The sequence below is a fragment of the Myotis daubentonii genome, chromosome 1 (genome assembly GCF_963259705.1).
Source record: "Myotis daubentonii chromosome 1, mMyoDau2.1, whole genome shotgun sequence".
Classification (NCBI taxonomy): domain Eukaryota; kingdom Metazoa; phylum Chordata; class Mammalia; order Chiroptera; family Vespertilionidae; genus Myotis; species Myotis daubentonii.
The window spans coordinates 26,691,120-26,708,135 of NC_081840.1; the positions used below are offsets into that span (position 1 = coordinate 26,691,120).

Here is a 17,016-nt window from a genome sequence, read left to right on the forward strand (position 1 = left end):
CCATTCCATTAGCCATTAGGAGCCCGAGCTTTTGCAAGTAAATTGGATTTGATCCAGTCACCTCCTTCCCTCTTGCCCCATATCCAAAGAGCACGGAGCCAGAGGCAGTAAAAGTCGCTCCTACTCATCATCAGGTGTTTGTGGGCAGCTGCGTGTCAGGCCGGTGGAGCCCTTATCCAAGTGTAGTGTCTGGTTGCTCACAGCATTAAAGCACAACTCCTTCCCAGGTCGTGCCTGTCTCCAGCCAGGGGTCAAGGACTGGCAGCCTGGAGCGCAGTCTAAGTGGCTGACTCAACCTCAGTCCCTCCCACCCCGAGGACTATAAATTCCATTCTGAATGCTATTTGAGGAGCTGCAGGCCCTACAGGCCACATCATCCTGTTGTCTGATATCTGGCCCGGTTCACACATTGATAATGTCTCTGTGTCATTTGGGTACTGTTCAGCTTCTAGAATGTTCTCTCTTCTTGGTATTGCCAATCCTGCAAGGTCCCGCCTAAATGTCACCTCTCCCAGGAAGCCTTCCTCCCTTGGTTTCCAGCAGAATCTGCCCCGCTCCTCCCCTGCCCACCTCCATTACCGTCGGCCTCGCTGTGGGACTCGGTTTTCCCTGCTGCTCTGAGGGCCCCGTGAGATGGGTCCTCGTGTTCCCCGTGGCGCCTCACCCCGTGGCTCATTGGGAAAAGGGTGGTTGCAAGAGAATCGTGAAATGATCGAAGGAGTTTGGCGTTGGAGGCAAAGTTCCCAACCGTTTTTGAACCTTGGGCGAAGGAACATGTCACGGTGTTTTCTTACGCCCTGTAATGGAATCCCCTTGTGTTTAATTGCTTTAAGATATTTTTAGTGTAAATGTCAGGGCGCCGTCGGAACACACACCACGGGTCCCAGCTCGACCAAGAGGACTAACCGCTGAGCCCTGTGTTGGCTACTTCCTCTCTGTGGCCTTGAGTCGGAGCCTGTGAATGGGAGGGTGTCAGCATGTCAGGCCCCCCCCCCCCCCCACCAGCCAAGGAGAGTCTACACTGGGATTGAGGTCATAATTTTAGGCTGAGATCTTGCGGGGAGGGGGAGGCAGAAAAGCAAGTGCTTTGAGAGTCTGGGAGAAGGCTGCGGCCACAGGCAGAATCCACCCCCCCCCACCCCCCAATAAGCCAAAAGTGCCTGGTGAAGGGCTCCAGAAAACCCCTTTCATGCCTCCCACCGATGATTTGCTGAATGCTCATTAAGGGGAAAACAAAGAGGTGGTTTTGTTTATTTATTTAAGAGGAAAAATAAATGAGCTGTGACAAAACAATTTGAAACCGGCCCCTCTGAGACCTGGGCTTTCACTTCCTCGATGGGAAGTAAAACAGAGAATCGAATCCCCCTCCAAATAAAAGTGAAGTTAATAATCAGACAGCTCGAGCCCTGGCCACATCCTGTGTCAGCTCCCTCCCTCCCTTGGCTCACTGTTTATAGCAGCGAGCCCTCCTCCAGAGCCCAGAGTGGGCTTAACTCTTTCCTCCCCTTCTCCGCACGGCCTCGCCTCGGTGAAGCCCAACCCTGCTGTGAGGCGGGCGGGCTCCTCACATCCTCTGGGGCCTGCCCACGTGGGCCTGGCCCGCACAGGGCACAGGGTGGCCAGCCTGCCTCTCAGCCTCTGACCCAGGCCATGCGTTTAGGAAACGCAGCTTAGTCTCCTGCTTGTCCTGCACCAAACCCAAGTGGGCACCGGAGGGCTGCACCCAGGATGGCTTTCCCTCTGCACCCCTCCAGGAAAGCCCTAGGGAAACCCATTCCTGCTCCAGACGTGGGGCCTCTGCTCTGTGCTCCTCTGTAGCCGGTGGGGTACAGGACCTGCTGTGTTTCCACGGAAGGCAGCACACATTGGGGGCCTTTTGGTCTGTGTTCTATGCGTGTCCCTGAGCCGCTGCCTATGAACACGTTACACTTCCTCTAGTGCAGTGCTTTCTCCCAGGCTGGGGGTCATTGGGAGCACATCCCCATGGAGCTGAGGAGGAAGCTTTGCTAATACTTATTGAGGGCTTTCTACCTGCCAGTCCCTGTTGAAGCAACAGCTCTGCCCGACAGAGCCACTGTCCTCACCGTGCAGAGGAGGAAACTGAGGCACAGAGGGGGCAGTACCTTGCCCGTTGTTACAGGGCTGGTCAATAGCAGAGCTGGGACTTGAACCCAGGCATTGTGGTTCCGAAGCCTATGCCCTTAGCCCCTGAGCTCTCAGCCACTGGACTACCTTCTGCTTATGTCCCCTCCTTCCTCCGTAGCCTGTGGGTTTTTCACCTGAAGTCACAAATACCCTTCTGGCTGAAACTTGTCTCACAGGAAGCCACTAACCAGTTGCCTAGGGCAAGTGGCAAAGACTTAGGAGCAGGCTGTGTGGGTCACCTGCCCGTCCTGGGGTTCCTCCCTCTGCACATCATGGCGACTTAGATTGGTTCTGGGAAAAGTGTCTGTGACCAGGTCACCTTGCCTGGCCATTTGGGGAGTCCCTGTGGCTGGGGAGGGTGTGTGGTGCTGCCCGCTGCTGTCTGGAAGCCTTCAGGACCGCTTGCCCAAGGCTCAGGGGGGAAGGGCCCCGAAGGTCCCTGTGAAGTGTGCTCCTGAGCCGGGGCCTGCTCTTGGTCCGTGTACCCTGCACCCCCTGGCTCCATCTTTGGAGAATAGCTGATCTGCCAAAGGCCTGCTTTCTCGAAATGCCTTTCGCCATTCAAAGCCATGGCCCAGAGGGAGCTGTGCCCTATTTCTCATTTTCCAACTCATTCTTCACCCAGAGAGAGAGCAGAGTGGCTCCGTCCCACGTGGCCTGTTCCTCCTGGGCAGGGAGGGAGGAAGACAGCAGTGACTTCTCTGTGACACCTGAAAGGGCTGACATCCAGTAAGAGGCCTGATCAAAGAAATCTCAGCGTGTGTGCGCCTTGACTCTTGTTTAAGCCCAAGATGGGGCGGCTCCACTGTGCTCCTCAGAGGCGAAAGGTCGACGTTCACCAAAACCCCTCAAATCAGAACCGCCCTTTATCAGTGCTGACCAGCGTCAGGGCACTTTACCCACATTTATCTCACTTACCATCACCCTAGAAAATGGGGTCCGGGTGATTCCCCCCCCCCCCATTTTCCAGTTGAGGAAAGTGAATTTAGAAAGGCTGAGTAGCTTGCCCACTTTGCTGGGGGAGGGGGGGAGAGAGGAAGAGCAGGGGACAGTTCACTGTGGCTTAAAAGACATTGAAACCAATTTAAAAAATCATTTTCGCTGAGATTAAAAGCAGTGCAAGGTGGACACCAGGCCCCTGGAATGTTTTTCCCAGTCTGAGCGGCCCTGAGGGGCAGGCACCACTCTTGGTCCTCAGCGTCACCCTGGGGCGGGGGGTCTTCCTGCCTGTTGTCCAGCCCTCCCCGGGGCCTGGAAGATCTCCCCACACAGACTCGCCTGCTGTACCTGCTGTCCGAGCGCATGTCCTCAGAAGGTCAATACCATGTTGCAAGAACCACTGAGCCCTGGTTGGCTGGGGTGTTGTCCTGTGGGTGTGACTCCCAGTCAGGGTAGGTCAAGGTGTGTACAGGAGGCAACCAGTCAATGTTTCTCTCTCACATCGATGCTCCTCTCTCTCCCCCTCCCTCTCTCTCTAAAAATCAGTGAGAACGTATCCTCGGGTGAAGATTAAAAAACAAACGAAACAACAACAACAAAAACCCAGTAAGACCAGAATCTTTGAGTTAAAAAATTCTTACAGCTTTTATGAACTTAAAACATTTTAGTACAGAAAATTCCAAACATATACAGGAGATAGCGTCGTAGGGTGAAGCCCCTATGCCCATCACCGACATCACCAAATCCTGCCCACGCTTGTCCATTTCTATCACCATCGGCTTCCCTGCCGCCCAGGTAATTGTGAAGTAAATCCTATATGTCAGATCGTATCGTGATCAGCATTTCCGTATGTGTCTTCAAAAAAACCACATGAAACTTAAACTTAACCACAGTATCCTTATCGCACCTAAAATTTAATAATGTCCCCTAAATATTACCAAGATTCAGTTGGTGTTCACCTTTCCAGAACATTTTAAACCCCTACCCCTTTCTACTTTTTCAGAAAAAGCCCAGTTCTGAAATGAGAATTCCTCAGCAGTTGGTCACGTCCCTACAACCTCGCTCCCAACAGGACAGATCTGTGGCTGTGGGCAGAAACGCCCGGTTGTTGAGTCTCTGCGGCCAGCAAGCCCGTCATAGCCTCGCCCCGTTATAGCTCCCGCTGGGTCAGAGCCGTGCACACAGCGGCCCGGTCAGTGCGGTCAGTGCGCGGAGCTTCCCCGCAGGATGAGCACACGCAAGGGTGGGGCTGCAGCCCGCTGAGCTAAGGCGGGAGGGAGGGCTGCCCGCAGCCCCCTGCGTCCTCCCGCCCACGCCCACGCGGAGCCCGGCTGCGAGTGGCTGTCCTCGGCTTCCTGCGCGCTCCACCCGCCAGCTGCCTGGGCCTCCTCTGGGACCCTCTTCCCTCTCTTGCTCGGGATACTTGACTGTGTTCCAGGGACTCCGTGGAACCCCACTTGGTGGGGCCTCCAACCTTCTCCTTGGTCTTGCCAAGTCCCTGTTTAACATACAGCAACAGTTGAGTAGGGCTACATTTGGGAAGGGGGGTGGGGGGTTGGGGGGGGGCGCGTGCACATGCCAAGTGCTTTGCTCATCTGTCCTTCCAGCAGCCCCAGGAGGTGGGTATTACTGTCACTGCCATTTCACAGCGAGGAAGACTTAAGCAGGCAGGTAAGTCGGTCCCCTGCTTGCCGAGGAAGTGGCGGTGCCAGCATTGGCTGTGGTCAGCCTGAACCTTGGGCGCTCTCTGTTCCCAAATGTTGAGACTCGTCTAGCAAACTGCTAGGCAACTTGGCCGAGGCCCAGACTCTTTAGCCTTTTGAGGACAAATCTTGACAAGTTGGGATCTGCAGTCACCATGCACTTTTCCCTGCAATGTTCTTCACATCTTCCAGAACAGACATAGTATGACTTATTATTATACACACCCTTATTAGGAGATTAGCTCAGCTGAATGGAATAAATTTTAGGTCATTCAGCCTCTAATTTCCTGGTTTGTCTTTTTTTTTTTTCATGGTTAAATAATAGTTGGAGTCACACAGTATATGACCGAGACAGGTTTGAAGGTTAGGAGGGATGGGAAGAAACTGGGTTGAGTACCTGAGGCCACAACCTAGACAGGATCCCTTCTGCCTATTTCGCCACAACTTTTGATAGAAGGAAAATGTGACTTACAGAATCAGGGTCAAGTGACTTCAGAATTCTTAGAGGGAGAAAGGCTGGCACAGGCGCCGTTTTCTTTGTCCCGGTCGATCAGAGTTCAGCCGGAGTGGCGTCCCCTTGGCTGAACTCTGGAGGAGCAGTTTCAGGTGGCGAGGGAGGCTCGGACCCCGGGCCATGAGGAGCCCGCCCCGCCCACGGGGGAAGGCCTGAGCACACCACAACGGGACACTAACCCAAACTCACTTGCATTTTCACTGCCTTTGCTTCTCGATGTTGCCTTGGTTTGCTTCAGCTTTCTCCCAACTCCTGCCGCCCTGAAGAAACAGAAGAGTGGGCAGAGGTGGATCTGACTAAGTAAGGGGCTTGGCACAGCCCAAGCAAACACAGAGAAGAGTGGCAGTGGCCAACTCACAGGAGAAGGAGAGGCAGGAGAGGCTGAAAGAGGCCAAGCAGACACAGGGAAAGGAACCAGGACCTAAGCGCTCACGGAGTTGATGGACACAACGTGAACTTCACGTACCTGTTGGCCAATTATGGCAATGGGAAAGCCGTGGCTATCTGTAGGTCTCCTTGGCAATGCCTGGCAATTAATTTAAGTCATCTAAATTGTTTTCAAAAGTACCACTTGCTGGGACACCTCTGGCTTTGCGTAGAGTCGGGCATGCCAGTCTTCCAGGATGCCCTGCTGTTCTGGGATGGCGTATCCGTGGGTGGGGTTCGCCCTGGTGCAGGAGAGGTGGCTGGGAAAGCCGCTCCCTGGAAGATGCAGAGCCAGTAACAAGGCTCTGTCACACCTATGGCTTCTCCTGCCTGCACGGGCTCCTCCTGCTCAGGCTCTCCAGTGAGCCTGCCAGGGGCGCCATGATGGGGGGCGCCAGGCTGGGGTGAACTGATATGGTCTTGGCCTTGTCCAGGAAGATCAGTCCTCACTCTGCAAAATACCACCAGCTGGGGTAAGTTGGGAGCATTGTAGGAAAACCAAGGGCAAGAAGGAAAGCTTGCTTTTCTAGGGCTGTCCTTGCTCTGTGTTCAGAGGAGCCCGAAATCCACAAAGAGCCGTCAGACTCAGAACTAATGAGTGTGTTTGGTTGAGGGTCAACGCAGTTGTTGTTAAGTTCATCGCTGCCTTTTTCTCTCCTGGGTCTCTCTTTCTTTTTTCTGGTGTTGTTTGCTTTCACATACTTCTCTCTTTGCAGAATATTTATAACTGCCCTCTTCTTCTTTTTCGTTCTCAATTCCCCTCCCCACCCTACTCTGCCTTCTTAGCATAACTTTTCCCTTCTTTTGGCCTTCCTTGTTTTACATCTGGATTCCCGGATGGTTTATTCTGTCTGTTTCCCGAATCTCTTTCCTCTCCTATTTCTTATAACCTCCCCCGCTTTCCTTCAGCTTCAATTCTTTCCCCTAAAGACTTCCTTGGGCCACACAGGCTTTTATTCTTGTTCATCTGTTGAAGCAGTGCTGGCAAGAAGGCGGCCACAGCCGGCAGGCGGGGCCGCGGTGGCAGCGAGGACCTGGGTGTCCTTGGAAGAGGAGCTCCCTTCTGGAGAGGGGCCCCCCTGTGAGGGTGGCTCTGGCTGCCAGGCCCGGCCCAGGGCTGGGGCAGATGGTGTTTCCTCCACGTTGTGTGGGCCTGGGCCCCACCGCTCATGGAACCTGCCCTTCTCTGGGTGTCCAGGTGGGGGACTCACCAGGTTCCACCCAGAAGGGCTGGGGCTCAGGGGCGGTGCACCCCCGGGGCAGGTGTTGCTGGTAGAGCTCTGGGCTGGGGGTGGGATGACTTGCTGCCTTGGGTCGGCTTCTTGGGGGAGTCTGGGTACCCCCTGATCCTCGCTGTCTGGCTGAGTTGGCCTGGGCATCTGGAGGATCTGGTAGGGAGGCAGGGGCAGGTTTCCAGGACAAGATCCTTCCTCCCCGCAGCGCCCACCCCCGGGCCCGTGGGCGTTGTCCGGACACAGAAAGAATGCAGGACGATGCTGGTAACTGTGAGGTACCTTCAAGGTTCTTGGCCACTGGGGAGTACCACAAACCCCACCTGTGGGAGGTCCTGAGGGTCAGCCCCGGTACTGATGGAAGCAGGTGGCACTTCTCAATGGGTGTGGTGGCAGAGAAATCCTAGAAGTGGCGGCCGCTCCCCTCCTTGTCTGGAGGGGTGGGGAGGGGGATGAGGAGTGTCCTGGCTCTGCTCCCCAGCTGTCTGAGGCAAATGACTGGAGTCCATCTGGCTGTCCCCCCAGGCGCAGGCTTGCTTCCCACCCTGGGGCGTCAATGCCATTGGGCGCTGGCTGAGTCCTTAGCAGGCCCAGCCGAGAGCAGCAAGAGGAGAGCGGATGTCATGCTCTGCCTGGGGCACACCTGGAGCCAGCTGCGTCCTGGGGCAGAGGGGCCAAGAGCACCAGGTGGGCCTGGGGGCTGTACTCTTTTCCCAGGCCCTGGATGCCTGTGGCCAAGCGCTTCTCTGGAAGTGCCCTCAAGGGCCCCCTCGCCTTCTCCACACCTTGCTCTTTGGCCAGGTCCCTTCCTTCCTCCTCCTCATCTTCATTAATGCACCTCGTTCTCCGCCACTTTAGAAAAGTACTGTTGATGACATAGAAGCTTGAGAGAAATCTTTGCTTACATTTAATATTCTGTTTACAATTTACTTATGTTCTAAGACTTCAACCCTGGAGTCCAACTCTTAGAATCCAGTATTTTTTCAAACACTTATTTTTTATTTTCTTGATATGTTTTTTTATTGATTTCAGAGAGTGAGAGGGAGTGAGGGAGGGAGAGAGAGAGAGAGAGAGAGAGAGAGAGAGAGAGAGGCATCAGTGACAAGAGAGAATCATTGGCTGCCTCCTGCATGCTCCACAATGGTGATTGAGCTGGCAACCCAGGCATGTGCCCTGACCGGAATGGAAATCGAACTATGACTCCCTGGCCCATAGGTCAATGCTCTACACTGAGCCCCTCCAGCCAGGCAAATTCTTTCAGACCCTCGAACCACAGACCCAGGAGTCCCCAAGCCCCTACTCCTGGGCCTTGTGGGTTTGTTGTGTCTGGTTCCAGGGTGATCCTAGACAGGAAGACCGGGGAGGGAACTGGTGATGCCTTTTTTTCTAAGTTCTTCCCTCAACTCTGCCAGGAGCCAGCTGGGAGTAAGGACTGGCCACTGTGATGTAGGAATTCAGGTGGAGATGAGGATCCCAGCCACCTCTTGCCTTTTCCACCTGAAGCCAAAGCACAGGCCCCTTCAACCTGCGGTCTCAGCGCCGCCTGGTTCCTGCCACCTCTGCCTTCCCTCTTCCCACGCACCACGTTGTATAAATATTTACACCCCCCGGGCTGGCAGGCATCTCTCTCCAGCTGCTTCCCTGTCTCTGGGAGAGCTTGTTCTCTCCCTGAACAGCTGCAGCAGATCTGGTTGCCTTTGGTCAGACGAGGGCAGGCCCTGGTTTGGGGCCTGCAGGCCCCTGGGGTGGAGGGTGCAGTTGGCGGGAGAAACTCAGATCTAAAGCAGTCACAGGGCTGTGGCAAAGACCCATCCTCGCTCTTCCACCGGCTGCCTACGTGGCCACCCTCCAAGAGCCATCTGATCCCTGCGCTGGCTGAGGAGGTGGGTCCCGCTTTTCAGACAACAGCTCCCCAGGGCGGGGTCTGCCCCACTCTGGGCTGGAGGACCATTCCAAAGCAAACTGGCTGGCGGGAGGACGGACAATACAGGAACGTGGTTTACTTGTGAGGACTTTACAGTTTACAGGCACGCACTATACCCTTGTTTACGCTGAAGCAGACTCCCCAGTTTGGACAAGAACCCCCTGGAGATTCTTCCTAGGCACCTTCCCTCCCACCAGCCTCTGTGCAGTGTACCTGGGGGTGGGGGAGGGGAGAGGACAGGTGCTGCTTCCCTGTCTTCTTTGGTGACCCAGGAAGCAGGAGTTTGCCAAGGAACCAAACCAGCATTTGTTAGGTTCCCATGGGCGGGGCACTGTGGGAGGTACTTCCCCATATTCTCAGGTGATTATTCAAGGCTTAAGCCCAGCTGAGTCCTGAGCTTCCTGGTGTGCCTCCTCTGCCTGCCCTCAGACGGCGGCCACAGAGCAGCAAGCTCCCGGGCCGGAGTCCAGTCTTTCTCGGGTCCTTTCAGGCTCAGCAGGCACCTCCTAGAGCCAGCCAGGGGACCCTGATCTCACCTGCCTGCAGTGGGCGCTGGCCACCTGCTGCCACCTCCCCTCCGGTGCCTCAGTTTCCCCCACATCTGTGGGAGGTAATTAATCTGTGCTCCACAAAGCATTCCAAATTCAGCACAAGAACGGGTTTTTAAAAATCAACATGGTGGGCCCTAGCCGGTTTGGCCCAGTGGATAGAGCGTCGGGCCTATGGATTGAAGGGTCCTGGGTTCCCTTCCAGTCAAAGGCACGTGCCCGGGTTTTGGGCTCAATCCCCAGTGAGGGGGGTGGGGGGGGGGCGGGATGCAGGAGGCAGCTGATCAATGATTCTCTCTCTTCATTGATGTTTCTATCTCTCCCTCTCCCTTCTTCTCTGAAATCAATAAAAAAATTTATTTAAAAAACAAAACAAAAAACAATGACATGGTGGTTTCATTTCACTCCGTTTGCTCATATGGGGCAGGGGTGGGCGTGACAGAAGGGACTGTTCGGTATCAGGCACTGAGAAGGTGTGTCAGTGCTTTGGGGAAGCTGAGGAAAAGGAACACAGGGATAAAAAGGCCTGGATTTCATATTCAACAACCCCAACATTCAAGTAGTGGAGCCACTGGGGTGGAGCTGTGGGGTGGGGAGGGGGTTCTGGTGGGGGCTGGGGACAAAGGCTCCAGTCTCCCTGACCCACACTTGTGCCAGAAAGAAAACAGATTCCATCGAGATCTCCATTTCTCTCCCCTCTTCATGCTCAAACCCCTTCTGGGACTAGGAGGAAATCTGGTGTCCAAGGTGCCTGCCTGAGGCTGCAGAGACAGCCCTGGCCCAGTGCTCGGTATTCAGTGGCTAGAGAGCCGTGGGAAGGTGGGGCAGGGGAGGAGAGGGCTGGATGTGGCCTTGGGGGGAGTGTGCAAGGAGCAAGGTGGGAAACCACAGCTCAAGCCATGCAGCTGCGAGATATTCCTGTTGCTTGCCTCCCCACCCCTAAAAGGTAAAACAAAACCCAAATAAAAGCCTGACCCGGCAGATATTAATACCCCAGAGCCAGGGCTGGTGTGCAAGCCGCCGCCCCTTCTTCCCCCTTCTGTTTCTATAAGCGGCTGAAATAAATTTAGCGAAACAACCCCACCCGTCTGAGGACCTACGATTTCAGAGCAGTGGGACTCTTTCCCCTGAAAGCCCCTGTTTTCAGAGCTGAGAGCTTTTTGTTTAAATTCCCTTTGGGAATGGAATGCTCTCCATCTAAAATAATTATTTTACTGCACTCATCCATTCCTCATAGATAAACGTTTTGACACGGGATGGCTTGCTAGAAAGCTGACCTATAGATGCTCTACCGCTTAAAATTGTCAACTCCGTGGGGCCGATGGCTAGTTGGATCCACTGGAATATTTATTGTGAGGTCATTTTTTGTGATATCTGTGCATGTTCACCGACATTTCTCTGTTGTCTGTCACGCAGAATAGTGGTTATGGATATATTACCAAAGTAGAGAATTACTCATTGAGGGCCTACTGTGTGCTAGGCATTGTGCCCGGCACTGAGGGTTGAGTTGAGAATGGAGAGAGCCTGCTCTTGGAGCATACATCCTGGTGGGAAGGGAGATGTCAAAAAACCCGACAACGAACATCATACTTAATAGTGAAAGACTGAATGCTTTCTCCTGAGACTGCCATCACGGCGAGGGTGTTCACTTTCACCGTGCCCTTCAATGTCGTATCGGAAATCCTAAACAGGGCAATAGGGCAAGAAAAAGAAATATGATGTATAATACTGAAAGAAAGAAACTACACTATTCCTATTAGCAGATAACACGAGTGTCCATGATAAAAAACAAAGCGAACATGTAAAAACAAAACTTAAGGAATGTACACAAAAACCTTATCACTAAAGTGACTTTATTAGATTATAGGATACAACGTCAATGTACAAAAATCAACTGTATTTCTATACACTAATAAAGAGAAATTGGAAACTGAAAATTAAAAAAATTACAATAGTAACTCCCTCCCAAAAAATATTAGGTATAAATCTAGCAAAACATATATAGTATCTGTATGCTAAAAACAACAAAACACCAATTAAAGAAATAAAAAAGACCTACATAAATAGACATACCATTTTCATGGAGTAGAAGACTCAACATTGTAAAGATGCCATTTCTTCCTGAATTGATCTATAGACTTAATGCCATTGTAATAAAAATCCCAGTATGATTTCTTTTTTTGTAGATATAGACAAGCTGGCTCTACATTTATATAAAAAGGCAATGGAACTAGAATATCTAAGACAACTGTGAAGATTAAACTAGAGCCAGCCCTAACCGGTTTGGCTCAGTGGATAGAGCGTCGGCCTGCGGACTGAAGGGTCCCAGGTTCGATTCCGGTCAAGGGCATGTACCTTGGTTGTGGGCACAACCCCAGTAGGGGGTGTGCAGGAGGCAGCTGATCAATGTTTCTCTCTCATCGATGTTTCTCTCTCATCGATGTTTCTAACTCTCTATCCCTCTCCCTTCCTCTCTGTAAAATATCAATAAAATATATATTTTTAAAAAGACTAAAGCCAGAGGAATTACACCACCTGATTTTAAGACTTACTATAAAGCTACAATAATCAAGACAGTGTGGTATTGGCAAAGGAATGGACACACAGCTCAGTGGAACAGAATAAAGAAACTCATTCCAGTATGGCCAAATGATTCTTGGATAGGTGTAAAAATAATGCAATGGAAAAATGATAGTCATTTCAATAAACAGTGTTGGGATTGGACATCCATAGGCAATAAATAAATAAATAAAATAATAAAATAAATAAAAATAAAAATAAATGAACCTCAACCTAAATTTCACATTTTACATAAAAACTAACTTCAAATGGATCATAGATATTGGTGTAAGACATAAACTACAAAACTTTTAGAAGAAAATCTTAATGACCTAAGGTTAGGCAAAGAGTCCTTAGGCATGACACCAAAAGCATGATGCAGAAAAGATAAAACTGATATATTAGACTTCATCAAAATTAAAAACTTTTGCTCTGTGAACATTCTTTGTTGAGAGAATGAAAAGATACAAACTGCAGAAAATATCTGCATGTATTCTGGATACAGTTGACAACATAACTGTATCCAGAATATATAAAGAACTCTTAAAACTCAACAGTAAGAAAACAACCAATCAATTAAAAAATGGCGAAAACACTTGACCAGACATTTCACCAGAGGACATACAGTTGGCAAATGAGCTTATGAAACATATTCACCATCATTACCCATTAGAAAAATGCAAATTAAAACCTTGAGATATCATAAAGTGAAATAAGATACCACTACACACTTACTGGAATGACTAAAATAAAAAGTACAGTAGTAAGTGCAGGTAAGTATGTGGAGCAACTGGAAACTCTTAGATGTTGCTGTTGGAGATGCAAAATGGTATATCAACTCTCAAATATGATTTGGCAGTTTTCTATAAATTTCCATATACTTAAAAAAAAAAGTTGTTCTTTTGGAACCTGCAACCGAGCGAGGTACGTGCCCTTGATTGGAATCAAACCTGGAACCCTTTGGTCCACAGGCCGATGCTCAAAACTAGCTACGTTTTTGTGTGTGTGTTTTTTGGTTTTTTTTTTTTTTTTTTTTTAAATTTCAGAGAGAGAAAGGAAGAGGGAGAAGGAAAAACATAGATCGGCTGCCTCCTACACACCCTACTGGGAATTTAAATTGCAATCCAGCAGATGTGTGCCCTGACTGAAATCAAACTGACAACCTCCTAGTGCATGGGATGTCACTCAACCAACTAAGCTAACTGGCCAGGCAAATTTCAATATACATTTACCATATGACTCAGCAATTCCGCTCCTAGTTATTTACCCTAGAGCAGTGGTCGGCAAACTCATTAGTCAACAGAGCCAAATATCAACAGTACGACGATTGAAATTTCTTTTGAGAGCCAAATTTTTTAAACTTAAACTATATAGGTAGGTATTGTTATTAACTTAATTAGCGTACTCCTAAGGCTTAGGAAGAGCCACACGCAAGGGGCCAAAGAGCCGCATGTGGCTTGCGAGCCGCAGTTTGCCGACCACGGCCCTAGAGAAACAAGAATTTATGTTCCCACAAAAATCTGTACACAAGTGTTTACTGCAACTTTATTCTATATGGCCCAAACTGGAAATAATCCAATGTCCTCCATCAGGTGAATGGATAAAAAACTGGTGACATACACATATAGTGAAATATTACTCTTCAATTACAAGGAATGAACTATTAATACATGCAACAACACGCATAAATCTCAAAAGGCATTATATTGTGTGAAATCGTGCAGACTACATGATTCCATTTATCTGGCATTCTGGAAAAGACAAAATTATAGTATGGAAAACAGAGCAGTGGTTGACAGAGTAAGGGATGGGGGAGGATATGACTACAAGGGGTGATGGGACTGTTCTGTTTCTGGATCATGGTGGTGGTTATAATGAATCTATTCCCATGTTAAAATTCATAGAATTATATATCAAATAACGGTCAATGTTACTATATGTTAAGAAGTAAAGTTTGTAGGAATGTATACTCACAAACAGAATGAAATAACTACTTTGAAGGAATTAAACATTCCATGTGGACATAAGAGACAAGGCTGATATAACCTTGCCTTGATGGGGGAAGAGGAACAGCAAGAATGGTACCAAGAACGGTTGAGGAAGTGATGCTTGAGCTGGGTTCTAAAGAGTGATTTAAAACTGATTTGGGCCAAAGGAAGCTCCATTCAGTAGAAGAAATAGCATGTGTCAAAGCCCTGGGGCAGGAGGAAGGACTATTCATTTTCATCTGAAACTGAGAGCACAGGTGTGCCCCTCGCCAATGGGAGAGGTAGTGGTGGGAAGAGGCGAGGCTAGAGCAGTAAAAGAATCAGATTTTGCTGGGCTAAGAGTTTGGTTTTTATTCTAAGAGAGATGAGGAACCAAAGGTTTTAGGCCAGTGGTTCTCAACCTTCCTAATGCTGCGACCCTTTAATACAGTTCCTCATGTTGTGGTGACCCCCAATTTCATTGTTACAAAGTGAACATAATTAAAGCATAGTGATTAATCACAAAAACAATATGTAATTATATCTGTGTTTTCCGATGGTCTAAGGTGACCACTGTGAAAGGGTGGTTTGACCCCCAAAGGGATCGCGACCCACAGGTTGAGAACCGCTGTTTTAGGCAATTGTAACACAAAATCAGACCTAGGTTTTGAAAGAGATCACTTGCACTGCCATATGGAGAAAGGTTTGAGGATGGGGATGAGGCCTAACCAAGTATGCAGGAAACGTGGAGTTGGAAAGAACCCCTAAAATAGAGTTTCTCAATCTTGGTACTACTGACATTTCGGACCAGAAAAATCTTTCTGTATGGGGGGCTGCCTCAACGCCTGCCTTATCCAGGGCTGGGGGTGGGGCCAGAAAGTGATACAGAGCAAAGTTGTCAGTTGACCATTTGATGACATCTATCCTGAAGAATCCTTTTGCAAAATACATACCCCGACCCAAAGTTCTGTGATGTCACGAGGCCCGGAGAATGGTTTAGTTTACATACAGTGGGTAGGCATATTAAAGATTTCAGCTAGATTTTTTACCGGCCAATTTTAGGACTATTATTATTCCCATTTTAGAGATGAGGACACTGAGGCTTTGGTCAGTGTCTTGAAAAGTCACAAAGACAGTATCTCGCTCCAGAATGGCCCAACTTTAAAATCTGGGACCACAGATTCTCAAATCTTAGTGTTTGAGTCACTGGTAGAAAGTTTACTAAAATGCCGATTCCTGGCCCCACCCCAAAGCGTCTGATTCACTGGGCCTGGGTCCAAGCTGAGGAATCTGCATTCCCCGAGCACCAGTTAAATCTAAACCAGGCACCTGACAGCTCTCGGCCCTCCCTCTCCTCTAACCCAGGGATTCTGCGGCTGTCCCAGGGTCTCAGGTAGCAGAGGTTGGGGGGAGAGGGCGGGGCCAAATCCGAAGAATTTGGGGGATTTTGCAAATGACCTGGAGCCGGGGAAGAACTGTAACATCGCGGGGCTCTAGGAAGGCAGGTCCGGCGCTGCCACCAGGGCCAGGAGGGGGTTCCGGGGAGGGAGTGGCCTTGAGGGCGCTTGGTGAAAAGGCCCAGGGTCCAGCGGCCCCGGGGTCAGCGGCCCAGTGCCCCACACGCTCACCTGCCTCGAGGTGCGCCCAGGGTCCAGACTGGTCACAGAATAGATCCGTCGTGTTTCCCTAATTCCGAGGACTTTCACTTTCCCCCTTTGACAAAACCTGGTACCCCCAAGCCAAAAAGACCTGGCTAGGCCCACCCCTCGCGGAGACCGGCTCCCAGCGCGCAGGGAGGGCCCGGAAGTCGGCCGGGCCGTGGACCTGGCGCGGCGCCGCCCAGTCGGAAGCGGCGGTGCAGGTGAAGGGGCGGCCCTTCTGCGCTGCGCACGGCGCGGGGAAGGAGCCGCGGGGCGCCCTGCCGAGCCCAGCGGCGGGGAGGGCGGTGCACGCCTCCCGTCGCGCTTCCTGCCGGGTCGTGGCTCTGCCGTTCCCGCCACCATCGGGCACTTGAGGAGCACCTCTCCGCGGGGACTGGCCGGCTCAGGCCCCCAGATCGCCACCCCGCCCCGGCCGTGCCAGAAGCTGCGCCCCGGCGGCCGGGTCAGCGAAGGGTTAAGGAGGCTCGCTCCCTCCCCTCGGCTCCCTCACCCTTGGAAAGTCCCCGAAATGACGTTTCAACCCGACAATTAAAAAAAGGGTTTAATTATAGAGGCAGGCTCTGGGAGCTGGAACAAACCCGGTCGGTCGGCCGGGCCGGTAAACAACTCCGGGGCCAGCGGGCCAGGCTGGCCGCCGCCCCGCGGAGCCCGCGCCCCCTCCGGGAGCGGGGGAGGGGAGTGCCCTCCGGGAGTTGGAAAAGCGGAGGAAATTCGAGGAATCGGGTTCTCTTTGCGGGGGGTGGCGAGGGGGGGGGGTTCTAAGTAGCCCGGGGCGCCGACGCCGGTAGTGGTGCTCGGGCCGGTCCCGCAGCCGCGGGGGAGAGCGCCCCCGGAGAGGGGAGGGGAGCGGCGGGCGCGGCCCGGCCCCGGGCGGGAACAACCGCCCCGCGCGTCCCCCTCACCCCTCGGTTCTCCACCTCACCCTGTACCCCCAGCACAGCTTCGAGAACCCTCCAGACTCAGACCAATGGGCCCTTTGGGGGGGGGGAGGGGCGGGGGAATAAAACAACCGAAATAGCTTCACATCAGGACGCAGACTAACCTTGTGGTTTTTAACGCGCACCCTGCTCTGTCCTAAAATCTGGAACTCATTACCTCATCTCCAAGAAACTGCACGAAACCGCCCCCCACCCCCTTCTAGGAGCGGGGGAAAGGAGCGAGCAAACATCCCTCCCTTGAAGAAAGAAACTTACATTTGATTGATTTAAATTAAGGTGCATGGAAGTTATTTCCCTTCCTGGCGCTTGCCAGATTTCAAGAAAAGCTGCAAAATGGGAGCAAAGGGAGGGAAGCAACAGGCGGCCGGACAGCAGAGGGAAAAGCAAGGGCGGCAGCCGGGTTAAAAATGGGGGCCATCAATTTAAGTCAAAGAAGACAAATAAAAGCAGACTGGGTTGG

At 51.5% G+C, this 17,016-nt stretch overlaps 1 protein-coding gene across 33 annotated transcripts; it reads right to left on the reverse strand.

The window, feature by feature from the left end:
* Positions 1–3,686: 3,686 nt before the first annotated feature.
* On the reverse strand, positions 3,687–16,773 carry LOC132232798 (uncharacterized). Of its 33 annotated transcripts, none has more exons than XR_009452504.1 (7): positions 15,586–16,772; positions 11,022–11,114; positions 6,939–7,115; positions 5,768–6,178; positions 5,491–5,561; positions 5,260–5,375; positions 3,687–3,939 (listed from the first exon to the last, which is right to left on the reverse strand). XR_009452504.1 is itself a non-coding variant. In XM_059692419.1 (3 exons), exons 1-3 carry the CDS (start codon positions 15,958–15,960, stop codon positions 6,167–6,169), a joined length of 564 nt encoding a protein of 187 aa, XP_059548402.1. In that variant the 5' UTR covers positions 15,961–16,773; the 3' UTR covers positions 5,568–6,166. The 33 variants fall into 33 exon arrangements, 2 of the variants coding, with proteins under 2 accessions (XP_059548402.1, XP_059548391.1); XR_009452486.1 differs by lacking the exon at positions 3,687–3,939 and adding an exon at positions 4,490–4,582; XR_009452489.1 differs by lacking the exon at positions 3,687–3,939 and adding an exon at positions 4,490–4,582 and having other exon boundaries at positions 5,481–5,561.
* Positions 16,774–17,016: the final 243 nt, after the last annotated feature.

Bases quoted from the DNA above. Each gene is read 5' to 3' on its own strand.
- LOC132232798 (XM_059692408.1), bottom strand. From the start codon at position 15,960: ATGGTGGCGGGAACGGCAGAGCCACGACCCGGCAGGAAGCGCGACGGG. The intron at 7,116-15,585 runs GTGAGCGTGTGG...CCTCCCTACCAG, and splicing joins CTGGGCGCACCTCGAGGCAG to ATCCTCCAGATGCCCAGGCC.